General features: G+C 50.6%; 1 protein-coding gene across 4 annotated transcripts in view; it reads left to right on the top strand.

Moving 5' to 3' along the window:
• Window positions 1-27420, top strand: part of LOC112250676 (ribonucleoprotein PTB-binding 2) — a 92046-nt gene that overhangs the window by 25487 nt on the left and 39139 nt on the right. For all 4 annotated transcript variants that reach the window (XM_042321334.1, XM_042321325.1, XM_042321316.1 and 1 more), the window contains exon 3: window positions 20831-21300. In XM_042321334.1, coding sequence (XP_042177268.1) covers window positions 20831-21300 — 470 coding nt within the window. The remainder of the gene's footprint in view (window positions 1-20830; window positions 21301-27420) is intronic.

The following is a 27420-nucleotide window of genomic DNA, read 5'->3' as shown; positions in this document are numbered from 1 at the left end:
GTAGTTCTAATAAGGCTTGAGATTTTCTGAGCTAATTATGTAAGAAATAATACCTATAAAAAAATATATACTCATTAGTTTCCTAAGGATTCGAAGCCACCGTTGCTGTTGGTGCCATCTTGCATCTTGCCATTCTCTGCCTGTTCCCACCGCCCTCACCCTTGTGTGGTCTCTAGGCTGTTGGATGTGTGAGCGCTGAGGAGGGGTCTTATATCTCTGTGCCGTGTGGGGGATCTTATATGTCTCTCTACATTGTGGAGAATTCCCTAATTAGAGGTGTAGTGGGTTGAATGTGAGCCCCGTGATCCAACTCTCGGGCCCCTCAAACTCTCCAGGCTTGTCACCTCACAGACCGCCAGCTCCGTTCTCAGGTCAGGGTCCCGCTTGGAGACACAGTGATCTCTCCAGTCCACACATCAACTCATAGAAGTGCAGAGTTTGACATGGAGAGAGAAAGAAAGATGATAGACGACAATAAAGAAGGGATAGGATAAATAAAGGGAAAGGTGAGAGGGATTGTGTGTGTGTGTGTGTGTGTGTGTGTGCTTGTGATTGTATATACTGTATGTGTGTGTCCTTATGTGTTTAAACTATATAGTGAGTATATGAATCTGTTATGGAGCCTGAATAGTTCTCCTCCACTCAAGAAAAAAATTGGCTTCATCTAGCTTGATCCCTGCCTTAAACTGCTTTCAGCCCCCCCACACACGCACAAATCCTCCCCCCTATTCCCGATCTTCCTCAGCACCATACCAAAGAACACAGGGCCATTAAAGGACTCAAACCATCGTAAATCACCAGATAACGAGTGTACATTACTCACCATTCATCTCCTGCCGCGTGTGTGTACAAACTCAAGTGTACGCGTAATGCTGAATTAGCCGAACAGCATGTTTAGTTTGGATGTAATATCTATCGTTGTAAGTATGGGGTGTAAATTTAATCTTCCCTTTTGGGAAATGGTGAAACAGATTTTATGTGATTTTTATTGGGCCATGGTTTTAATTGGTGTGAAACACTAGCTTGGCTTCAAATGGCACCCTATTCACTATTTAGTGTTTTACTTTACTCTGGTCAGAAGTAGGGCACTATATAGGAAATAGGGTGCCGTTTGGGATGCAAGACACTGTCGTATAATATATTCCCCGTGCTGATTGTGGGATGCAGATGGCTTGGTTTGCCCTGAAACACGGGCTACTCAATAGGGATTGTTTTTCTGGGTGAAATAAGTGGTATGTGTCAGAGAATTCCTGGAAATGACAATTGTGCAATGATTCCTTTTGGAAGAAAACAACAGGGAGTGAATTCAAAGGAGTGTCATATCTTGTTTTGCAGCCGGTCTCTCTTGCCTGGAGGAGGCTAGCTCCAGTGTGGGAGAAAGAAAGTGGACTAGTGTGTGTATGGGAGGGCTGATTAGGTTCCCAACCCCTTGCCTATTACCAATAACTGAGATGTACGGCTGTTCAATCTGTCACATCAAATCCGTACCCATATAGATATCTCAGTCCATTTTAAGGGGCTGCTTGTCCTTATTAGTGCTTATGTGTGCACGTCTGTGTCCCTGTCTCTGTGTCCCCCTCTCTCTCTGTGAGGATTTGCTCCAGGACGTCGCTCAGAAGTTGGTAGCCTCTTTAGGTAATGAGGGGTATATCTCCCTCTTCCCCTGTGTAAATGTTACTCTACCTTTGCCTCAGTGCACCCACCGTCCAAGTTAGAGCGCTGCGCGGCGTTGCGTAACTGTCCGCTGGGATGACAATGGAAGGGGTCAGCAGGGGGATCCTGGCCACACAATGGGCCTTCTGTGTGAGCCGATTACCGTCCCCATAATGAAGACACTGCACTCAATAGAAAAAGGGTTCCAGAAGTGATCTTCAGCTGTCCCCGTATGATAACTCTTTTTGGTTCCAGGTGTTACGTTCTAAATAAACACTCACGAACACTTAGTAAAGCTCAAACCGAGTTTATTCCCCCAAAGGGTCGGACAGCTGCACAGACAAGGACATGGTTCCACCAGTGGGAGTATATATACCCCAATTTGGGTGGAGTATCCTCCTTCTCTCTAAACATTACATCTTTATTGCTAGGCAAGAAGTTAAGTGATGCGGACAATAAACTCTTCCTTCTCCCTTAATGTGACCTGAACTGACCTCGGCCCCCATTCCTCACTAAACCACATCTCTCCACCCTTATCAGTGCCGGCAACCATGCGATTGCCTTTCCGTTACTAAGTACATTCCAAGCTTAATTGCCTGCACCGTATACATTCCTCCTACAGATAACCATTAACTTCCGGTTTAGAAACCAGACTATGGCACTCAATATTTTTAATTTTTAATTTCAACTTTATTTAACCAGGTAGGCTAGTTGAGAACAAATTCTCATTTACAACTGCGACCTGGCCAAGATAAAGCAAAGCAGTGCGACACAAACAACAACACAGAGTTACACATGGAATAAACAAACGTACAGTCAATAACACAGTAGAAAAAAAAGAACGTCTATATACAGTGTGTGCAAATGGCGTGAGGAGGTTAGGCAATAAATAGGCCATAGTAGCAAAGTAATTACAATTGAGCAAATTAACACTGGAGTGATAGATGTGCAGATGATGATGCCAAGTAGAAATACTGGTGTGCAAAAGAGCAGAAAAGTAAATCAAAACAATATGGGGATGAGGTAGGTAGATTGGATGGGCTATTTACAGATGGGCTATGTAAAGCTGCAGCGATCGGTTAGCTGCTCAGATAGCTAATGTTTAAAGTTAGTGAGGGAAATAAATCTCCAGCTTCAGCGATTTTTGCAATTCATTCCAGTCATTGGCAGCAGAGAACTGGAAGGAAAGGCGGCCAAATGAGGTGTTGGCTTTGGGGATGACCAGTGCAATATACCTGCTGGAGCGCATGCTACGGGTGGGTGTTGTTATCGTGACCAGTGAGCTGAGATAAGGTGGAGCTTTACCTAGCAGAGACTTATAGATGACCTGGAGCCAGTGGGTCTGGTGACGAATATGTAGCGAGGACCAGCCAACGAGCGCATACAGGTCGCAGTGGTGGGTAGTATATGGGGCTTTGGTGACAAAATGGATGGCACTGTGATAGACTACATCCAGTTTGCCGAGTAGATTGTTGGAGGCTATTTTGTTAATGACATCGCTGAAGTCGAGGATTGTCAGTTTTACGAGGGTATGTAATATTTCAATAGGAGATCTGATAATGAACAACATTTCAAGTTTAGGAGTCAGAACCCATCACAGGTAAAACACTTTTTGTTCCAGGTAGAATTCTTTTGGGTTTGATGTAAAAATGATTCCCTAGGGCAGTGGCTCAGATAAAAAGAAAAGAAAAACATATTTATATATTTTTACATTAACCTAATAAAAACAGTTCTGTAGGAATGAGGTTTGGGCAGTAGCCCTAATACATTATCACAGCGTAATGGCTATATACCGCCTAACAATATTGTTCTTCTGAGACCATATTATATTTTAAAACTCAAGTTTTGATAATAAAATAGATCAGTTGGTAAAAGAGCTTTTATAATAAATTTAAATAATTAGCATATTATTCGCTTTTTTTTATTTGACTGGATTGATGGTACCTGCATCTGATAGTCATGGTGATTTCAATATAACTGGGAACTCTGGAAAAACAAGGTCAAATCATGACCTCGCTGAACTTCAAGATGGAACATCCGAGCTCTACACTCTTAGAAAAAAGGGTTATTCGGCTGTCCCCATAGGAGAACCCTTTTGGTTCCAGGTAGAACACTCTGTTGAAAGGGTTCTACATGGAACTGAAAAGGGTTCTACCTGGAACCAAAAAGGGTTATTCAAATGGTTCTCCTATGGGGACAGCCGAAGAACCCTTTTAGGTTCTACATAGCACCTAAGAGTGTAGAAAGATGCCTAAGTTTCTGAGTTTGATGACCGCACTGAAGTCAGAAGTTGGAGACTTCCCGAGTTCCCAGTTGTTTTGGCATTAGTCTCAGCGGAGGCAGGAAGAGAGCCGCAGATGGTCCCCCCCCCCACCCGTGAAACTGACCAGTGAGTGGGAACACCGTCTTCCACCTGATGGCGAAACTCAACCGGCACCGATGCAATGTATTCTTTGACAGTCTCACTGGTCATGGTTTTAAAAGGTATGCAATCTTATATAATAATAATATATATAATCTTATATAGGCTAGTATCACAGTAACTTTGCTGTGGCTGGGGTCGTGGAAGCTGTAGGTAGGCACTGTGATTTGAGCTATCTGATTGGCCAGCGCAAGTAGGCGCACTCGTTTTATCAACTGATCTCCTGCTCCGCTGGGTAGGAAATGGTTCAAAATGGGAACACTTTGCCTGCCTGGTGCCCAGGGCACCTGAATCGAGTGCACCAACGGCGCAAGACGGGAAAGAAAAGGAGTGCAAGCCTTTTATCGTTGGATTTTCTACAGAAATGCTTGTTGATCGACTAGGAATACCATCAAGATCGACCGGTTGTTGACCACTACCCCAGGGAGTAGTCTTTCTACCTTTTCAAAGATTCCTAGCTTTCAATGATCACAAACCGTTTCAGTATTGCTCCACGGTTAACGGTGTTTCTTTAATATGTCGAGCTGACGATGGTCCCTGTATTTATATAGGATGTTTAGGAGAAATGTTCAGCTATATAGAGAGTGGAAGAGCAACAGTGTGCCAAGATAGCCAGTGTCAGTACATTGCTTGCGTCACAAACAACTGGCATCTCTGAGGAACGAGAGCTTGTATCCAATCTGGCAGCTAACACCATCTCATCATATAACCCAATGTACTGAAGCTCCATCCGGTTTCTACTTGCCAATTTACCTAAAGATGCAAAATATTTCCAGAACCACGGCTGTTTCTGAGAGAGCAATGTTCTGACTCGCCCTTTCCCCTGTTTTCCAGAACGCCTATGTTCTTTTTTGTTATTAGCGTTATTATTACTGTAGAATGCAAATGATCCATTACGGGTGTACTTGTCTATGACTCAGCTCTAACTAACAATATGACTTGAGACCTCTCGGCCCTGTAGTTACCTCTGAGGACAACTGCAGGCAGACCTCTCTCTCTCTCTCCGTCTCTCCCATTTTTCTTTCTTTGTTTCTCTCTCTCTCTCCCCTCCCCCCATCTCTCACTCCATCGTCATCTGTCCATCTGTGTGCTGTGTGAGTCAGTATCTGTAAATGAGAGCAGCAGCCCACATGCCAGGCCGTGTGAGTTATGTGATTGATATCGCCAGGGTTGATCCCGCTCTGTAGCGAACTCATAGCTAGTTACATGTTCCCAGTTAAGTCGCTGTTACTGAACCTGGACAAAACGATGGTGTTATACTCTCTGGCATTATGGGAAAAGGTGTGTGTCACATAACACTGTCTCATAGATTTGATTCTCTATTACACTTGCACCTAGTTTCATAGTATTTGATGGAGCTGTTTTTGCAGCTTTGTTTGGACACAGGAAGTCAATCCTCCTGTGGGGCTCTGTTCTCCTCTCTGTTGTTGCCTCTTCTTACAATAGTCACAGCTCAAGAGGTAGCAATTAGCCTTAGTGCTGTGTAGGTTGTTCATTAAGCTATTCGCCCCTACACCCCTTCTTAGTGCCCCAACAACACCTCTCCTCATTACACTGAAGAGCCTGTCTGGTTTAACTGGAGGTTGAGGTGATGATGACGGTGATGATGACGAAGGCCGCATTGGTAATGATAGTGAGAAAACAACAGTTGGCATAGGAACACTTGTTCACAGCCAGCCCAATCTGGTGTTATCTCCACAAACAGCAGGTGTGTGTGTGTGTGTGTGTGTTGTCTGACATGCACCACTGACAACATCCATCTATCCACCCACACACACACTGCGCTGACCCTTTTGCAGTGGGTTTAACAAAACCAACAGGCCTGAAGGCGTCACAAAAGACCCCGAGACCCAATCGTTGTGTGCTCCTTACCTGCCATACAGGCAATATTTGACCCTTGAGGGCAGTTGTGCCGTCAGATCTAGTTCTGGATCCTGTTTCGATCACTAGCACAGATGATAGTTCAGTTTCACTTCAGCCCCTCTGAACCCGTGTTTGGATTGTCTTGTTTTAGATAGAACTTCCCCTCAGAGAGTTTCTCCCTTCAGTGATCTGACCACACACTACGGCTGTGTCACACATGCCCCCCCTCTCCCTACGTAGTTAGAAGTAGTGCGCTGTATAGGGAAAAGGGTGCCATTTGGGACGGACCCTATCAGTCTTTATTTTATTTTTTTGGGGGGGGAGTGGTCAAGTTGAGTTTATTTTATCATTTTCTAACAAGGTACACGTACAAAACGACGCACTCAATTAAGAATCACAGAGGAGAAGCCTGCGACTTATTTCCGCCGTATCGTCAACAGCAGCAGGTCTACGTTGAGATTCGTATGTTCTCCATTCCACTCAGTCCCCCCGATCAGTTCTGACCGCCGTATCGTCAACAGCAGCAGGTCTACGTTGAGATTCGTATGTTCTCCATTCCACTCAGTCCCCCTCAATCAGGTCTGACCGCCGTATCGTCAACAGCAGCAGGTCTACGTTGAGATTCGTATGTTCTCCATTCCACTCAGTCCCCCCAATCAGTTCTGACCGCCGTGCTCGTCAACAGTTTATTCTCACCCTGGCCTTAGCTGTGGGTTTCCCCAGCACTGACCTTAAGACGATCGACAGTCTAAATTGGGGGCTTTATGTGTCCCCTATACCTCTCTAGAACGTCTCCGTCGCGTTATCGTGGCTAACAGACCTCATAGACAGGGCTTCAGCCTCTACCGAAAGGGGAAGGAAGCCACGTGTGATGTGGTGGGGGAGTGATACTTTTTCAGGTTGTGGTGGCATGGGTGTTAGACTTGATGGCGTGGTTCAGAGGTCTATTAGGGGACTTTATGGTCAGGATTTAGTTAGTGGAACACGCAGCGAGAGAGAGAGAGACACTGAAAGAAAGATGGCGATGTGCCGACATGGTACTAGTTAGTGGTGGGTGCGAGAGACGGAATGATGGCGGAGATAGAGGGATGGAGAGCTGGGCCATAGGTGGGAGAGAGAAGAGGTTCCACTCACTGTGTGCATTAGCACTGGGCGGTGTGGTGGTCCACTTGAGCTTGAACAAGTCTTCCATCCCCCGCCCTACGTGGGAGAGTAACCCACTCTCTGGCCACTCATGGTGGGGGGCTGTGAGGGGCTAGAGAGCCAGGTTCTGGGGGGCTGAAGAGGCTGGAGCTGGGTGAGGGGCAGTAAGTGATGGAGTTGAGTGGAGAGTGTGGGTGGGTGGTTCGTATGCAGAAAGACAAAAGGCCAGGGTGCCTGACAAGAGTCATGCAAATTGAAGCGCTGCTCTGATTATCAGATTGAGACGACAGCGAAAACGTGTTCCCACTCTCTCTGTTAGTTGTCAGGTAGGGAGAGGAAAGAGATCGCAGGGCTTCGGCAGGAGGAAACACGATTGCCTCTGTGAAAGGGCTATACTTGAGTTGATCTCGCTGTGTTGACACGTGTCTGTTGTGTCTGTGTGCATTTTATATCCAGATTGTGTGTGTGTTTGCGGAGAGACCGAAGAACCCTGGCTTTGCCTATTGTGATTGACATGCTGGAAGTCAGAAGGTAGGGCCAAGTTCGGGCTTTCGACGACAACCAAAGGGTTTTTACGCTACAGCCTACAGGACTAAAACCCTTGGACTGCCTTTCTAGCCGAGGCCTCGCCTGTTGACATGTGTTACCGTCTGTCGTGTGCGTTCAGAACGCGGCTAAGCGTGGCCGTAGGGTAGGAACAGAGAGGGGGTGCCATCTACACTATGGCATTGACAGGAGCATAGCAGGTGAACTAAACCACAGTGGTTCGACACAATAGACTCCTAGACATTAGCTGTCCTCCTTAGCGCCTGTATCTCCTGGGGTTTTTTAATGAGCTACTTCCCAACGAACATGGCATGTGTAATTGTAGGCTTGGAGATGATTCCGCAAAGATTCCGTCTTTCTTTCTCTCCTTCTCCCCGTTCCCCTTACCGTACGACACGCTCCTTATAGAAATACAAATACCGAACGATCGCCGCCCCATAATTAAGAGCCTCTTTGTGTTTTTTGGAGCGAAACATTTGCCTGGAAAATCTGTCAGCAGACTCTGGACTGTGTCTGTATTATACCATTACTGTGTCAGCCTTTTAAGATGCTTTGAGGTCTCCCCTTCTCTCTCTCTCCACCTCCACCTACCCCTCTCTCTCTCCACCTCCACCTACCCCCCTCTCTCTCCACCTCCACCTACCTCTCTCTCTCCACCTCCACCTACCTCTCTCCACCTCCACCTCCACCTACCTCTCTCTCTCTCCACCTCCACCACCTCCTCTCTCCACCTCCCTACCCTCTCTCTCTCTCCACCTCCCACCTACCCCTCTCTCTCTCCACCTCCACCTACCCCTCCACCTCTCTCTCCACCTCCACCTACCCCCTCTCTCTCCACCTCCACCCCTCTCTCTCTCCACCTCCACCTACCCCTCTCTCTCTCCACCTCCACCTACCTCTCTCTCTCCACCTCCACCTACCTCTCTCTCTCCACCTCCACCTACCCTCTCTCTCTCCACCTCCACCTACCTCTCTCTCTCTCCACCTCCACCTACCTCTCTCTCTCTCCACCTCCACCTACCTCTCTCTCTCCACCTCCACCTACCCCTCCCTCTCTCCACCTCCACCTCCACCTCCACCTACCCCTCTCTCTCCACCTCCACCTACCCCTCTCTCTCTCCACCTCCACCTACCCCCTCTCTCTCTCCACCTCCACCTACCCCTCTCTCTCTCCACCTCCACCTACCCCCCTCTCTCTCCACCTCCACCTACTCTCCACCTCCACCTACCCCTCTCTCCTCTCCACCTCCACCTACCCCCCTCTCTCTCCACCTCCACCTACCCCTCTCTCTCTCCACCTCCACCTACCCCTCTCTCTCTCCACCTCCACCTACCCCTCTCTCTCTCCACCTCCACCTACCCTCTCTCTCCACCTACCTCCACCTCCACCACCCCCTCTCTCTCTCTCCACCTCCACCTACCCCCTCTCTCTCTCTCCTCCACCTCCACCTACCCCTCTCTCTCTCTCCACCTCCACCTCCACCTCTCTCTCTCTCCACCTCCACCCCCTCTACTCCCCTCTCTCTCTCCACCTCCACCTACCCCCTCTCTCTCTCCACTCTCCACCTCCACCTCCACCTACCCCTCTCTCTCTCTCTCCACCACCCCTCTCTCTCTCTCTCCACCTCCACCTACCCCTCTCTCTCTCTCTCCACCTCCACCACCCCCTCTCTCTCCTCCACCTCCACCTACCCCCTCTCTCTCTCTCTCCACCTCCACCTCCACCCCCTCTCTCTCTCCTCTCCACCTACCCCCTCTCTCTCCACCTCCACCTACCTCTCTCTCTCTCCACCTCCACCTACCTCTCTCCACCTCCACCTACCCCCTCTCTCTCCACCTCCACCTCCACCTCCACCTCCACCTACCCTCTCTCTCTCCACCTCCACCACCCCCTCTCTCCACCTCCACCTACCTCTCTCTCCACCTCCACCTACCTCTCTCTCCACCTCCACCTACCCCCCTCTCTCTCCACCTCCACCTACCCCCCCTCTCTCTCTCCACCTCCACCTACCCCCCTCTCTCTCTCTCCACCTCCACCTACCCCCCTCTCTCTCTCCTCCACCTCCACCTCTCTCCACCCTCTCTCTCCACCTCCACCAACCCCTCTCTCTCTCTCTCTCCACCTCCACCTACCCCCCTCTCTCCTCTCCACCTCCACCTACCCCCTCTCTCTCTCCACCTCCACCTACCCCCTCTCTCTCCACCTCCACCTCCACCCCCCTCTCTCTCTCTCCACCGACCCCCTCTCTCTCTCTCTCTCCAACTCCACCTACCCCTCTCTCTCTCTCTCCACCTCCACCTACCCCCTCTCTCTCTCTCTCTCCACCTCCACCTACCCCCCTCTCTCTCTCTCCACCTCCACCTACCCCTCTCTCTCTCTCTCCACCTTCACCTACCCTCTCTCTCTCTCTCCACCTCCACCTACCCCTCTCTCTCTCTCTCCACCACCCCTCTCTCTCTCTCTCTCCACCTCCACCTACCTACCTCTCTCTCTCTCCACCTCCACCTACCCCCTCTCTCTATCTCCACCTCCACCTACCCCCTCTCTATCTCCACCTCCACCTCTCTCTCCACCTCCACCTCCCCCCTCTCTCTCTCTCCACCTCCACCTCCCCTCTCTCTCTCTCTCCACCTCCACCTACCCCTCTCTCTCTCTCTCCACCTCCACCTTCCCCTCTCTCTCTCTCTCCACCTCCACCTACCCCTCTCTCTCTCTCCACCTCCACCTACCCCTCTCTCTCTCTCTCTCCACCTACCCCTCTCTCTCTCTCTCCACCTCCACCTACCCCTCTCTCTCTCTCTCTCTCCACCTCCACCTACCTCTTTCTCTCTCTCAACCTCCACCTACCTCTTTCTCTCTCTCTCTCTCTCTCTCTACCTACCTCGTTCTCTCTAGTAGGCGGAGAGAGAGAGAGAGAGAGAGGTAGGTAGGCGGAGAGAGAGAGAGAGGTAGGTAGGCGGAGAGAGAGAGAGAGGTAGGTAGGCGGAGAGAGAGAGAGAGGTAGGTAGGCGGAGAGAGAGAGAGAGGTAGGTAGGCGGAGAGAGAGAGAGAGAGGTAGGCGGAGAGAGAGAGAGAGAGGTAGGCGGAGAGAGAAAGAGAGAGGTAGGCGGAGAGAGAGAGAGAGGTGTAGGCGGAGAGAGAGAGAGAGAGAGAGAGACGGGTATGGGCGGAGAGAGAGAGAGAGACGGGTATGGGCGGAGAGAGAGAGAGAGAGGTGTAGGCAGAGAGAGAGAGAGAGAGGTGTAGGCGGGGAGAGAGAGAGGTGTAGGCAGAGAGAGAGAGTTAGGCAGAGAGAGAGAGAGGTAGGCAGAGAGAGAGAGGTGTAGAGAGAGAGAGAGAGGTAGGTGGGGGGAGAGAGAGAGAGAGAGAGGTAGGCAGAGAGGTAGGCAGAGAGAGAGAGAGGTAGGCAGAGAGAGAGAGAGGTAGGCAGAGAGAGAGAGAGGTAGGTGGAGAGAGAGAGGGGGAGGCAGAGAGAGAGAGAGGGAGGCAGAGAGAGAGAGAGGGAGGCGGAGAGAGAGAGGCGTAGGCAGAGAGAGAGAGAGAGGCGTAGGCAGAGAGAGAGAGAGGCGAGGCAGAGAGAGAGAGGCGTAGGCAGAGAGAGAGAGAGAGAGGCGTAGGCAGAGAGAGAGAGAGAGGCGTAGGCGGAGAGAGAGAGAGAGGCGTAGGCGGAGAGAGAGAGAGAAGAGAGAGAGGTAGGCGGAGAGAGAGAGAGAGGTAGGCGGAGAGAGAGAGAGAGGTAGGCGGAGAGAGAGAGAGAGGTAGGCGGGAGAGAGAGAGAGAGGTAGGCGGGAGAGAGAGAGAGAGGTAGGCGGGAGAGAGAGAGAGAGGTAGGCGGAGAGAGAGAGGTAGAGAGGAGAGAGAGAGAGAGAGAGAGAGGTAGGCGGAGAGAGAGAGAGAGAGGTAGGCGGGAGAGAGAGAGAGAGGTAGGCGGGAGAGAGAGAGAGAGGTAGGCGGGAGAGAGAGAGGTAGGCGGAGAGAGAGAGGTAGGGGGGAGAGAGAGAGGTAGGCGGAGAGAGAGAGAGAGGTAGGCGGAGAGAGAGAGAGAGGTAGGCGAGAGAGAGAGAGAGAGGTAGGCGGAGAGAGAGAGGTAGGCGGGAGAGAGAGAGGTAGGCGGAGAGAGAGAGAGGTAGGCGGAGAGAGAGAGAGGTAGGCGGAGAGAGAGAGTGAGGTAGGCGGAGAGAGAGAGTGAGGTAGGCGGAGAGAGAGAGAGAGAGAGAGAGAGAGGTAGGCAGAGAGAGAGAGTGAGGTAGGCGGGAGAGAGAGAGTGAGGTAGGCGGAGAGAGAGAGAGAGAGAGAGAGAGAGGTAGGCAGAGAGAGAGAGAGAGGTAGGCGGGAGGAGAGAGAGAGAGGTAGGCGGAGAGAGAGAGAGAGAGGTAGGCGGAGAGAGAGAGGTAGGCGGAGAGAGAGAGAGGTAGGCGGAGAGAGAGAGAGGTAGGCGGAGAGAGAGAGAGAGAGAGGTAGGCGGAGAGAGAGAGAGGTAGGCGGAGAGAGAGAGAGGTAGGCGGAGAGAGAGAGAGAGAGAGAGAGAGAGGTAGGCGGAGAGAGAGAGGTAGGCGGAGAGAGAGAGTGAGGTAGGCGGAGAGAGAGAGAGGTAGGCGGAGAGAGAGAGTGAGGTAGGCGGAGAGAGAGAGAGAGGAGAGAGAGAGAGAGAGAGAGAGGTAGGCGGAGAGAGAGAGAGAGAGGTAGGCGGAGAGAGAGAGAGAGAGGTAGGCGGAGAGAGAGAGAGGTAGGCGGAGAGAGAGAGAGAGGTAGGCGGAGAGAGAGAGAGGTAGGCAGAGAGAGAGAGAGGTAGGCGGAGAGAGAGAGAGGTAGGCGGAGAGAGAGAGAGAGAGAGGTAGGCGGAGAGAGAGAGAGGTAGGCGGAGAGAGAGAGAGGTAGGCGGAGGAGAGAGAGAGAGAGAGAGAGAGAGGCGGAGAGAGAGAGGTAGGCGGAGAGAGAGGTAGGCGGAGAGAGAGGTAGGCGGAGAGAGAGAGAGGTAGGCGGAGAGAGAGAGAGAGGTAGGCGGAGAGAGAGAGAGAGAGGTAGGCGGAGAGAGAGAGAGAGGTAGGCGGAGAGAGAGAGAGAGGTAGGCGGAGAGAGAGAGAGAGAGAGAGAGGTAGGCGGAGAGAGAGAGAGAGGTAGGCGGAGAGAGAGAGGGAGAAGTAGGCGGAGAGAGAGAGAGGTAGGCAGAGAGAGAGGGAGAAGTAGGCGGGAGAGAGAGAGAGGTAGGCGGAGAGAGAGAGAGAGAGGTAGGCGGAGAGAGAGAGAGAGAGGTAGGCGGAGAGAGAGAGAGAGAGGTAGGCGGAGAGAGAGAGAGGTAGGCGGAGAGAGAGAGAGGTAGGCGGAGAGAGAGAGAGGTAGGCGGAGAGAGAGAGAGGTAGGCGGAGAGAGAGAGAGGTAGGCGGAGAGAGAGATAGGTAGGCAGAGAGAGAGAGGTAGGCGGAGAGAGAGATAGGTAGGCAGAGAGAGAGAGGTGTAGGCGGAGAGAGAGATAGGTAGGCAGAGAGAGAGAGGTAGGCGGAGAGAGAGAGGGGTGTAGGTGGGGGAGAGAGAGAGAGAGGTGTAGGCAGAGAGAGAGATGTAGGTGGGGAGAGAGAGAGAGAGGTATAGGCAGAGAGAGAGGTGTAGGCAGAGAGAGAGGTGTAGGTGGGGAGAGAGAGAGAGAGGTATAGGCAGAGAGAGAGGTGTAGGCGGGGAGAGAGAGAGAGAGAGAGAGGTGTAGGCGGAGAGAGAGAGGTGTAGGCAGAGAGAGAGAGAGAGAGGTAGGCAGAGAGAGAGAGAGAGAGAGGTGTAGGCAGAGAGAGGTGTAGGCAGAGAGAGAGGTGTAGGCAGAGAGAGAGAGAGGTAGGCGGGAGAGAGAGAGAGAGGTAGGCGGAGAGAGAGAGAGAGGTAGGCGGAGAGAGCGAGAGAGGTAGGCGGAGAGAGAGAGAGAGGTAGGCGGAGAGAGAGAGAGGTAGGCAGAGAGAGAGAGAGGTAGGCGGAGAGAGAGAGAGAGAGAGGTAGGCGGAGAGAGAGAGAGAGAGAGGTAGGCGGAGAGAGAGAGAGGTAGGCGGAGAGAGAGAGAGAGGTAGGCGGAGAGAGAGAGAGAGAGAGAGAGAGAGAGGCGGAGAGAGAGAGGTAGGCGGAGAGAGAGGTAGGCGGAGAGAGAGGTAGGCGGGAGAGAGAGAGAGGTAGGCGGAGAGAGAGAGAGAGGTAGGCGGAGAGAGAGAGAGAGAGGTAGGCGGAGAGAGAGAGAGGTAGGCGGAGAGAGAGAGAGAGGTAGGCGGAGAGAGAGAGAGAGAGAGAGAGGTAGGCGGAGAGAGAGAGAGGTAGGCGGAGAGAGAGAGGGAGAAGTAGGCGGAGAGAGAGAGAGGTAGGCAGAGAGAGAGGGAGAAGTAGGCGGAGAGAGAGAGAGGTAGGCGGAGAGAGAGAGAGAGAGGTAGGCGGAGAGAGAGAGAGAGAGGTAGGCGGAGAGAGAGAGAGAGAGGTAGGCGGAGAGAGAGAGAGGTAGGGCGGAGAGAGAGAGAGAGAGGCGGAGAGAGAGAGAGAGGTAGGCGGAGAGAGAGAGAGGTAGGCGGAGAGAGAGAGAGGTAGGCGGAGAGAGAGATAGGTAGGCAGAGAGAGAGAGGTAGGCGGAGAGAGAGATAGGTAGGCAGAGAGAGAGAGAGGTGTAGGCGGAGAGAGAGATAGGTAGGCAGAGAGAGAGAGGTAGGCGGAGAGAGAGAGGGGTGTAGGAGGGGGAGAGAGAGAGAGAGGTGTAGGCAGAGAGAGAGATGTAGGTAGGGGGAGAGAGAGAGAGAGGTATAGGCAGAGAGAGAGGTGTAGGCAGAGAGAGAGGTGTAGGTGGGGGAGAGAGAGAGAGAGGTATAGGCAGAGAGAGAGGTGTAGGCGGGGAGAGAGAGAGAGAGAGAGGTGTAGGCGGAGAGAGAGAGGTGTAGGCAGAGAGAGAGAGAGAGAGGTAGGCAGAGAGAGAGAGAGAGAGAGGTGTAGGCAGAGAGAGGTGTAGGCAGAGAGAGAGGTGTAGGCAGAGAGAGAGAGAGGTGTAGGCGGAGAGAGAGAGAGAGGTAGGCGGAGAGAGAGAGAGAGGTAGGCGGAGAGAGCGAGAGAGGTAGGCGGAGAGAGAGAGAGAGGTAGGCGGAGAGAGAGAGAGGTAGGCAGAGAGAGAGAGAGGTAGGCGGAGAGAGAGAGAGAGAGGTGTAGGCGGAGAGAGAGGTGTAGGCAGAGAGAGAGAGGTGTAGGCAGAGAGAGAGGTGTAGAGAGAGAGAGAGAGAGAGAGAGAGAGAGAGGTAGGTGGAGAGAGAGAGAGAGGTGTAGGCAGAGAGAGAGGTGTAGGTGGGGAGAGAGAGAGGTGTAGGCGGGGAGAGAGAGAGGTGTAGGCGGGGAGAGAGAGAGGTGTAGGCGGGGAGAGAGGTGTAGGCGGAGAGAGAGAGAGGTGTAGGCGGAGAGAGGGAGAGGTAGGCAGAGAGAGAGTAAGAGAGAGAGGTGTAGGCGGAGAGAGAGAGAGGGAGAGGTGTAGGTGGGGAGGGAGAGAGAGAGAGAGAGAGGGGTGTAGGTGGGGAGAGAGAGAGAGAGGTGTAGGCAGAGAGAGAGGTGTAGGTGGGGAGAGAGAGAGAGGTGTAGGTGGGGAGAGAGAGAGAGGTGTAGGTGGGGAGAGAGAGAGAGGTGTAGGTTGGGAGAGAGAGAGAGGTGTAGGCGGAGAGAGAGATAGGTAGGCAGAGAGAGAGAGGTAGGCGGAGAGAGAGAGGGGGTAGGCGGAGAGAGAGAGAGAGAGGTGTAGGCGGAGAGAGAGAGAGAGAGGTGTAGGCAGAGAGAGAGAGAGAGAGGTGTAGGCGGAGAGAGAGGTGTAGGCAGAGAGAGAGAGGTGTAGGCAGAGAGAGAGAGGTGTAGAGAGAGAGAGAGAGAGAGAGAGAGAGAGAGAGAGAGGTGTAGGCGGAGAGAGAGAGAGAGAGAGGTGTAGGCGGGAGAGAGAGAGAGAGAGGTGTAGGCAGAGAGAGAGAGAGAGAGGTGTAGGCGGAGAGAGAGGTGTAGGCAGAGAGAGAGAGGTGTAGGCAGAGAGAGAGAGGTGTAGAGAGAGAGAGAGAGAGAGAGAGAGAGAGAGAGAGAGAGGTAGGGTGGAGAGAGAGAGAGAGGTGTAGGCAGAGAGAGAGGTGTAGGTGGGGAGAGAGAGAGGTGTAGGCGGGGAGAGAGAGAGGTGTAGGCGGGGAGAGAGAGAGGTGTAGGCGGGGAGAGAGGTGTAGGCGGAGAGAGAGAGAGGTGTAGGCGGGAGAGAGGGAGAGGTAGGCAGAGAGAGAGTAAGAGAGAGAGGTGTAGGTAGGAGAGAGAGAGAGGGAGAGGTGTAGGTGGGGAGGAGAGAGAGAGAGAGAGAGAGGGGTGTAGGTGGGGGGAGAGAGAGAGAGAGGTGTAGGCAGAGAGAGAGGGTAGGCAGAGAGAGAGGTGTAGGTGGGGGAGAGAGAGAGAGGTGTAGGTGGGGAGAGAGAGAGAGGTGTAGGTGGGGGGAGAGAGAGAGAGGTGTAGGTTGGGAGAGAGAGAGAGGTGTAGGCGGAGAGAGAGATAGGTAGGCAGAGAGAGAGAGGTAGGCGGAGAGAGAGAGGGGTGTAGGTGGGGAGAGAGAGAGAGAGGTGTAGGCAGAGAGAGAGATGTAGGTGGGGAGAGAGAGAGAGAGGTATAGGCAGAGAGAGAGGTGTAGGCAGAGAGAGAGGTGTAGGTGGGGAGAGAGAGAGAGAGGTATAGGCAGAGAGAGAGGTGTAGGCAGAGAGAGAGGTGTAGGGGGGGAGAGAGAGAGAGAGGTATAGGCAGAGAGAGAGGTGTAGGCGGGGGGAGAGAGAGAGAGAGAGAGGTGTAGGCGGAGAGAGAGAGGTGTAGGCAGAGAGAGAGAGAGAGAGGTAGGCAGAGAGAGAGAGAGAGGTGTAGGCAGAGAGAGAGGTGTAGGCAGAGAGAGAGGTGTAGGCAGAGAGAGAGAGAGGTGTAGGCGGAGAGAGAGAGAGAGGTGTCGGCGGAGAGAGAGAGAGGTAGGCGGAGAGAGAGAGAGAGGTAGGCGGAGAGAGCGAGAGAGGTAGGCGGAGAGAGAGAGAGAGGTAGGCGGAGAGAGAGAGAGGTAGGCAGAGAGAGAGAGAGGTAGGCGGAGAGAGAGAGGTAGGAGGTAGAGAGAGAGGTGGAGGTAGAGAGAGAGGTGGAGGTGGAGAGAGAGGGAGGTAGGTGGAGAGAGAGGGAGGGAGGTGGAGAGAGATGTAGGTAAGAGAGAGAGAGAGAGAGGTGAGAGGGCGGCGGAGAGAGGTGTAGGCGGAGAGAGAGAGGTAGGCAGAGAGAGAGAGAGAGAGGTAGGCAGAGAGAGAGGTGTAGGCGGAGAGAGAGCGAGGTAGGCGGAGAGAGAGAGAGAGAGGTAGGCAGAGAGAGAGAGAGAGAGAGAGAGAGAGAGAGAGAGAGAGAGAGGTGTAGGCGGAGAGAGAGCGAGGTAGGCGGAGAGAGAGAGAGAGAGAGGTAGGCGGAGAGAGAGAGAGAGAGGTAGGCGGAGAGAGAGAGAGAGGTAGGCGGAGAGAGAGAGGTAGGCGGAGAGAGAGAGGTAGGCGGAGAGAGAGAGGTAGGAGGTAGAGAGAGAGGTGGAGGTGGAGAGAGAGGGAGGTAGGTGGAGAGAGAGGGAGGGAGGTGGAGAGAGAGAGGTAGGTAAGAGAGAGAGAGAGAGAGGTCAAATGCATCGCACAGTGTAACGTTACTTGACTCACCGCGGTATAACCAGATTACTGTCTCGGCTCAGAAAAATACATCCATCATGCAGTTTTGAGTATGGGAACGTTGAGTTAATTGATTTGCCCGGGCGGGATGGCTGGCGGCGTGCGTGAACGCTTTAATGGAATGTGAAGTGGTGCAGATGGAGCTGTGAGTTCTAGAGTCCGGTGGGACGTGGGAGAGTGGTCCTCTGGTTTCATCTGGCAGAACGGTCCTGACTTCACATTGGTGCTCTGGGTTCAGCTCCACCGCTGTGTCAGTTGTCAGACATCAGTGGGATCACTGTTAGACCGAGCCGGTCTCTCTCTAAACATTAGTCATCATTAATCAACTCTACAGTACACGTCTCCCTCCCTCGCACTCAACACACACTCACACACACACACCTCTCTGACTCACTTGTCCACTTGTGTAATAATGTATCAGCAACATCCTCTGCGCACTGGAAGTGCATTAGGACTCACAATGTCGACTGGGGAGGCTAATAGCCACCAAATATTTAGATATAGATATTAGTTCCTCTCAGTAAATAGTCAACACAGACCTACCACAGGCACTAAAGGGTTAACACGGTTAACAGTCAGTTATGAAGAAGACGGGCCAGCAATTGTAAATTTAAGTTTTAACTTCAAAAAAATCACATGGACGTGTTTCGGCCAGTCAGTCAGTCAGATGCTGTTACAGTGGGCTCAGGCTCAACGTTCGCTCGGCTGAGGGGTATTTTGGCCACGCTACACATTCCATATCAATTCATTACCCCCTCATTTCACGGCCCATGAATCACTGCGTCAGCGTTTTTTTTTTTTGGGGGGGCGTTTCGGGCTGTTAGCGTTTGTATAAAAGGGTTCAGGTTTGATTAAGCCTGTTTACTGGACTGTGATGTTGTAAACACCTCCCTGTTATTGTGATCTATCATGCTGTTTCTGTTCTGTCACTGTGTGTTTAGGAGCGGGATAAATATGTGTGTCAGTGAGTGGATTCTTTCCAGCCTGCTCCCAGCTAATGTGGGTCTTTCTCTCTGTGTATCTCTGTGTTTCTCTGTCTGTTTGGTTTCTGGGTGTGTATTTTTCTGTACCCCTCTCTCTCCCATTCTCTCTCTCTCTGCATGTGTTTCTGTCTCTGTGTGTGTTTTTGTGTGTGTGTATTGTTCTCTCTGTCTGTGTGTGTGTTTCTCCTTGTCTTTGTGTGTCCCTGTCCCGGTCTCTCTGTCCGTGTCCCCTTCCATGTCGCTGTGCATCTCTGTCCATTTTCCTGTCTCTGTGTATTCCTGTCTCTGTGTATTCCTGTCTCCCTGTCTTTGTGCATTCCTGTCTCTGTGTATTCCTGTCTATGTGTATTCCTGTCTCCCTGTCTTTGTGTATTCCTGTCTCTGTGTATTCCTGTCTCTGTGTATTCCTGTCTCTGTGTATTCCTGTCTCTGTGCATCTCTGTCCATTTCCCTGTCTGTGTATCTCTGCCCCTGTCTCTGTGCATCTCTGTCCATTTTCCTGTCTCTGTGTATTCCTGTCTCTGTGTATTCCTGTCTCTGTGTATTCCTGTCTCTGTGTATTCCTGTCTCTGTGTATTCCTGTCTCTGTGTATTCCTGTCTCTGTGTATTCCTGTCTTTGTGTATTCCTGTCTCTGTGTATTCCTGTCTCTGTGTATTCCTGTCTCTGTGTATTCCTGTCTTTGTGTATTCCTGTCTTTGTGTATTCCTGTCTCTGTGTATTCCTGTCTCTGTGTATTCCTGTCTCTGTGTATTCCTGTCTCTGTGTATTCCTGTCTTTGTGTATTCCTGTCTCTGTGTATTCCTGTCTTTGTGTATTCCTGTCTTTGTGTATTCCTGTCTCTGTGTATTCCTGTCTCTGTGTATTCCTGTCTTTGTGTATTCCTGTCTTTGTGTATTCCTGTCTTTGTGTATTCCTGTCTCTGTGTATTCCTGTCTCTGTGTATTCCTGTCTCTGTGTATTCCTGTCTTTGTGTATTCCTGTCTTTGTGTATTCCTGTCTTTGTGTATTCCTGTCTCCCTGTCTTTGTGTATTCCTGTCTCTGTGTATTCCTGTCTCTGTGTATTCCTGTCTCTGTGCATCTCTGTCCATTTCCCTGTCTGTGTATCTCTGCCCCTGTCTCTGTGCATCTCTGTCCATTTCCCTGTCTGTGTTTCTCTGCCCCTGTCTCTGTGTATCTCTGTCCATTTCCATGTCTCTGTGTATTCCTGTCTCTCTGTGTATTCCTGTCTCCCTGTCTCTGTGTATTCCTGTCTCCCTGTCTTTGTGTATTCCTGTCTCTGTGCATATCTGTCCATTTCCCTGTCTATGTGTATCTCTGTCCCTGTCTCTGTGCATCTCTGTGCATCTCTGTCCCTGTCTCTGTGTATCTCTGTCCATTTCCATGTCTCTGTGTATTCCTGTCTCTCTGTGTATTCCTGTCTCCCTGTCTCTGTGTATTCCTGTCTCCCTGTCTTTGTGTATTCCTGTCTCTGTGCATATCTGTCCATTTCCCTGTCTATGTGTATCTCTGTCCCTGTCTCTGTGCATCTCTGTGCATCTCTGTCCATTTCCCTGTCTATGTGTATTCCTGTCTCCCTGTCTCTGTGTATTCCTGTCTCCCTGTCTCTGTGTATCTCTGTCCCTGTCTCTGTGTATTCCTGTCTCCCTGTCTCTGTGTATCTCTGTCCCCCTGTCTCTGTGTATCTCTGTCCCTGTCTCTGTGTATTCCTGTCTCCTTGTCTATGTGTGTCCCTGTCTCTGTGTATTCCTGTCTTTGTGTATTCCTGTCTCCCTGTCTTTGTATTCCTGTCTCTGTGTATTCCTGTCTCTGTGTATTCCTGTCTCTGTGTATCTCTGTCCATTTCCATGTCTCTGTGTATTCCTGTCTCTGTGCATCTCTGTCCATTTCCCTGTCTGTGTTTCTCTGCCCCTGTCTCTGTGTATCTCTGTCCATTTCCATGTCTCTGTGTATTCCTGTCTCTCTGTGTATTCCTGTCTCTCTGTGTATTCCTGTCTCCCTGTCTTTGTGTATTCCTGTCTCTGTGCATATCTGTCCATTTCCCTGTCTATGTGTATTCCTGTCTCCCTGTCTCTGTGTATTCCTATCTCTGTCCATTTCCCTGTCTGTGTATCTCTGCCCCTGTCTCTGTGCATATCTGTCCATTTCCCTGTCTGTGTTTCTCTGCCCCTGTCTCTGTGTATCTCTGTCCATTTCCATGTCTCTGTGTATTCCTGTCTCTCTGTGTATTCCTGTCTCTCTGTGTATTCCTGTCTCCCTGTCTTTGTGTATTCCTGTCTCTGTGCATATCTGTCCATTTCTCTGTCTATGTGTATCTCTGTCCCTGTCTCTGTGCATCTCTGTGCATCTCTGTCCATTTCCCTGTCTATGTGTATTCCTGTCTCCCTGTCTCTGTGTATTCCTGTCTCCCTGTCTCTGTGTATCTCTGTCCCTGTCTCTGTGTATTCCTGTCTCCCTGTCTATGTGTGTCCCTGTCTCTGTGCATCTCTGTCCATTTCCCTGTCTCTGTGCATCCCTGTCCATGTCCCTCCAGCGTTTGTGACCCTGCTGAACGGTGACCAGGCTCAGGGTGCCATCCGCTCCCTCCACCAGAGCAACATGCGTGGCCGAGACATCACGGTGCAGCTCCAGCCCACCGACTCCCTGCTGTGCCTCACCAACCTGCCCCACACCTTCACCGCCCAGCAGCTGGAGGAGCTGGTCCGTTCCTACGGAAACATCGAGCGCTGCTTCCTGGTCTACAGCGAGCTCACCGGACACTCCAAGGGCTACGGCTTCGTGGAGTACATGAAGAAGGACTCAGCGTCGCGGGCGCGGTCAGAGCTGCTGGGGCGACCGCAGGGGGACCGCGCGGTCATGATCCAGTGGACAGACGTGAACCAGCTGACCGCGGGTCACCACCTCCACTCTAAGTGCCTCTGTGTGGACCGGCTGCCCCAGGAGTACGAGTCAGAGGAGCTGAACCTGCTGTTCTCGGAGCGCTACAAGCCTGTCTTCTGCCAGGTGAGTCCGAAGCGGCATACTTATTTGTGAGGCTTTGGAGTTCAAGGGCCTCAACGGGCCCTGACGCTGTGTGAATTGGGTGGGGGGGTTGCCGGGGTGAGGCCTGTTTACTGTGACACCAGCGCGACTCGTCTTTCCCTGCCTGCCGGCTCTTCCTAACCGAGCGCCCCCACGTACAAGTCCTCCCCTCCTCTTCCCCATCCATCCTTCCTTCTCCTACGCCCCTCCATCCCCCTCTAACTCTCCAACCCCTCCCACACAGACTACAATACGCCTACACGATCAAAGTCCCATGATGGTTTGTGGGTGTTTTGGACTCATGTTTCCTAGCTGTTGCAGAGCCAGCAGGCTTTGACCTACGGTTCAGCGTTTTGAGTGTGTCTTCTCCTACACTCTGCCGTGACCACAACTCTCTTCCCTAATGGTTTCTTCCACAAAATCCCATGACTCCCAGAGATCGAGGCATTGAGCTCCAATCCAAAGGCCCCCCCCACTCCTATAGCCTGTAGCCTCGTTCACAGCTCCACACTGTTCACAGCCTTAGGCTTCTTTCCTATTTTTACTGTTACAGCTGGTTTAACTCACCTCTCTGTCTGCCCTCTCTATTCAACCCCCTTCCACGTGTAGGCCCTTAACCCCTACACCCCCACCCCAACTACCATCCCTCTTCCAGCCTAACCCCTAGGATCTCCCCTAGTCTGCTGCCTCCTGAGGGCCCTTCTATCCCCCAGCTGCAGTGCTTGAAAGTGACTCAGCCCCTTAAGTGATATCAAGAGCCAGGCTGAGAATGCCAGGGCCGTTAGAAGCAGGTAAATGACAGTAGACGGAAGTCACTCTTTCTATGTCTCTCTCTCTCTCTCTCTCTCTCTCTCTCTCTGTCTCGCTCTCTTTTTCTCTCCACTCTCTGCCTCTCTCTGCCTCCTTTCTGTCTCTCTCTATCTGTCTCGGTCTCTCTCCTCTCTCTCTCTCCAACCTCTCTCTCTCTCTCCTCTCTCTCTCTCTCTCTCCAACCTCTCTCTCTTTTTCTCCCTCGCTCTCTCGCTCTCTAGGGGCAGGGAGAGGCCTCTCAGACGCGACAGTACGTTACATGAGTCATCACTGACAACGATAAAGCAAGGTACCTGTGAGAGGAGAAGAGTTGAGTTAGGAGTAGTTTGGAGAACTCCGAGTGATAGAGAGGTAGAGTGGTAAATATGGGTGAAGAGGAGGTACTCGGACGACTTATTCGGGAAGAAGTGTTTGTCCTTTTCAGAAAAGAAATACTGCACAGGCGCAGGTTTGTAGCCAGCACACACACACAAACACACAGCCTGGATGGTTTCACTACTGTGCCAGGCAGAGTGGAGCTGACTGATACCTGTTTGCTAAGTCACACTCAAAACGACCCACGGACATCTCCTGGCACCCCATTCGCACTCTGACATGTTCAATCACAGCCTTTTTCTCTCACACGCTGGTACTCCGACACAGCTCTCCTCCTAGTCTCCTCTGTTCCAGCCTCTCAGTGAGTCAGGTGTGGCGTCTCCTCTGTCCTGCCAGTGACCTTTTTGACAGGAGGACCGTGACCCCCATATCTATGGTCAGATCACGGTCACTTTTAAGGTCTTCAAAGTCTCAACTCAAGAGTGACCTGGAGGTTAACAGCTGTCACAGACTGACAACCAGCGCATTGGGGTTGTCAGCTTGATGAACATGCACACACACACACTTTCCCTAGACTGACTGACACCCAGGTCCCGGGAAGAGAACCCCTCCTGACCTCTAACCTCTTCCAGGAAGGAGATCTGCTGAAGGGCTGCCTGGGGTCCCCTGTCCTGTCACTCCTCATCAGACTGGCCAATCACACCATGCATACTAAATGTGCTGTACATATGAATATATTCACCCACAAAGCACTCTCACTTTCACACATACAAAGACAAACACAGACAGGCACAAACAGTCACACCAGGTATACTGTGATCTGACAGATCAGCCCGCAGCATCCTGACGTCTGTGTGTTTCTCTGCTCTGTGTCATGGCTGGTGTTCGCTTAGTAAGAGGAGATAGATGACCTGCCAGAGACATGGAGCGAATTGCAGTGACTGTAGAGTTTGTATAGAGACACGTCTCCATTTGCAGAACCATACGGTGTGGCTCTGACGGTCTGAGCACAGATCCTGCTCTGTGTGTGTGTGTGTTTATGCTTGTGCACTGATCTGTGTATATATAACTATATTGGTTCACTATGACTTATCTGTCCCTGGCACACACACACGCACACACACACACACTCTCTCTCGCTTTCTGCTTAGGAAAGTGTCTTGGCCAGCTCCGTAAACAGTGGAAAGAGCTGCACAGATGATATCACAGAGGGGGTTCCATGTCGAGAAGTTGGCCAGACCATGATAGAGACAGAAAGATGGGGATAATGACCACTACACCCACACACACACCATGATAGAGACAGAAAGATGGGGATAATGACCACTACACCCACACACACACCATGATAGAGACAGAAAGATGGGGATAATGACCACTACACACACACACACACCATGATAGACAGAAAGATGGGGATAATGAACACTACACACACACACACCATAATAGAGACAGAAAGATGGGGATAATGACCACTACACACACACACAATGTTCTTTACACACTCGCGCGCACACACACTCACCATGATAGAGACAGAAAGATGGGGATAATGTCCACTACACACAAACCATGATAGAGACAGAAAGATGGGGATAATGAACACTACACACACACCATGGTAGAGACAGAAACATGGGGATAGTTAACACTACACACACACCATGGTAGAGACAGAAACATGGGGATAATGAACACTACACACACACACACCATGGTAGAGACAGAAACATGGGGATAATGAACACTACACACACACCATGGTAGAGACAGAAACATGGGGATAATGAACACTACACACACACACACCATGATAGATACAGAAAGATGGGGATAATGGACACTACACACACACACACACAATGTTCTTTACACACTCGCGCACACACACACTCACCATGATAGAGACAGAAAGATGGGGATAATCACCACTACACTCACACACACACCATGGTAGAGACTGAAAGATTGGACTAATGACAACTACACACACACACCATGATAGACAGAAAGATGGGGGTAATGAACACTACACACACACACATACAATGATAGAGACAGAAAGATGGGGATAATGAACACTACACACACACACCATAATAGAGACAGAAAGATGGGGATAATGTCCACTACACACACACACACACCATGATATAGACAGAAAGATGGGGATAATGACCACTACACACACCATGATAGAGACAGAAATATGGGGATAATGAACACACACACACCATGGTAGAGACGGAAAGATGGGGATAATGACCACTACACACACACACACCGTGTTAGAGACAGAAAGATGGGGATAATGACCACCACACACAGACACCATGATAGAGACAGAAAGATGGGGATAATGACCACTACACACACACACACACACCATGATAGAAACAGAAATATGGGGATAATGAACACACACACACCATGGTAGAGACGGAAAGATGGGGATAATGACCACTACACACAGACACCATAATAGAGACAGAAAGATGGGGATAATGACCTCTACACACACACAACATGATAGAGACAGAAAGATGGGGATACTGACCACTTCACACACACACACACCATGATAGAGACAGAAAGATGGGGATAATGACCACTACACACACACACCATGATAGAGACAGAAATATGGGGATAATGAACACACACACACCATGGTAGAGACGGAAAGATGGGGAAATGACCACTACAGACACACACATACCATGATTGACAGAAAGATGGGGATAATGAACACTACACACACACACCATGATAGAGACAGAAAGATGGGGATAATGAACACTAAATACACACACCATGATAGAGACAGAAAGATGGGGATAATGAACACTACAAACACACACACCATAATAGAGACAGAAAGATGGGGATAATGAACACTACATACACACACACCATGATAGAGACAGAAAGATGGGGATAATGACAACTACACACACACAACCATGGTAGAGACAGAAACATGGGGATAATGAACACTACACACACACACACCATGGTAGAGACAGAAACATGGGGATAATGACAACTACACACACACACCATGATAGAGACAGAAAGATGGGGATAATGGACACTACACACACACACAATGATAGAGACACAATGTTCTTTAACACTGCGCACACACACACACACCATGATAGAGACAGAAAGATGGGGATAATGACCTCTACACACACACAACATGATAGAGACAGAAAGATGGGGATACTGACCACTTCACACACACACACACCATGATAGAGACAGAAAGATGGGGATGATGACCTCTACACACACACAACATGATAGAGACAGAAATATGGGGATAAGGACCACTACACCCACACACACCCCATGGTAGAGACTGAAAGATTGGACTAATGACAACTACACTCACACACCATGTTAGAGACAGAAAGATGGGGATAATGAACACGACACACACACACAATGATAGAGACAGAAAGATTGGGATAATGATGACTAAACACACACACACCATGATAGAGACAGAAAGATGGGGATAATGACCACTACACACACACACACCATGTAAGAGACAGAAAGATGGGGATAATGAACACTACACACACACACACAATGATAGAGACAGAAATATGGGGATAATGAACACTAAACACACACACACACACCATGGTAGAGACAGAAAGATGGGGATAATGAACACTACACCCACACACACACCATGATAGAGACAGAAAGATTGGGATAATGAACACTACACTACACACACACACCATGATAGAGACAGAAAGATGGGGATAATGACCACTACACACACACAAACACACCATGATAGATACAGAAAGATGGTGATAATGGACTCTACACACACACATACTCACCATGATAGATACAGAAAGATGGGGATAATGGACACTACACACACACATACTCACCATGATAGAGACAGAAAGATGGGGATAATGAACACCACACACACACACCATGATAGAGACAGAAAGATGGGGATAATGGCCACTACACACACACAAACACACCATGATAGAGACAGAAAGATGGGGATAATGATGACTACACACACACACACACCATGGAAGAGACAGAAACATGGGGATAATGAACACTACACACACACACCATGGTAGAGACAGAATGATGGGGATAATGAACACTACACACACACCATGTAAGAGACAGAAAGACGGGGATAATGACCACTACACCCACACACACACCATGGTAGAGACAGAAAGATGGGGATAATGACCACTACACACACACACCATGGTAGAGACAGAAACATGGGGATAATGAACACTACACACACACACACACACACACCATGATAGAAACAGAAATATGGGGATAATGAACACACACACACCATGGTAGAGACAGAAAGATGGGGATAATGACCTCTACACACACACACCATGATAGAGACAGAAAGATGGGGATAATGACCACTACACACACACACACACCATGATAGAGACAGAAAGATGGGGATAATGACCACTACACACACACACCATGATAGAGACAGAAATATGGGGATAATGACCACTACACACACACACCATGGTAGAGACTGAAAGATGGGGATAATGACCACTACACACACACACCATGATAGAGACAGAAAGATGGGGATAATGACCACTACACACACACACACAATGATAGAGACAGAAAGATGGGGATAATGATGACTAAACACACACACACCATGATAGAGACAGAAAGATGGGGATAATGACCACTACACACACACACACCATGTAGAGACAGAAAGATGGGGATAATGAACACTACACACACACACACACACAATGATAGAGACAGAAATATGGGGATAATGAACACTAAACACACACACACACACACACCATGGTAGAGACAGAAAGATGGGGATAATGAACACTACACCCACACACACACCATGATAGAGACAGAAAGATTGGGATAATGAACACTACACTACAC

This window comes from Oncorhynchus tshawytscha, linkage group LG01, assembly GCF_018296145.1.
Source record: "Oncorhynchus tshawytscha isolate Ot180627B linkage group LG01, Otsh_v2.0, whole genome shotgun sequence".
NCBI lineage: Eukaryota > Metazoa > Chordata > Actinopteri > Salmoniformes > Salmonidae > Oncorhynchus > Oncorhynchus tshawytscha.
This window is presented reverse-complemented; position numbering and strand designations above follow the sequence as displayed.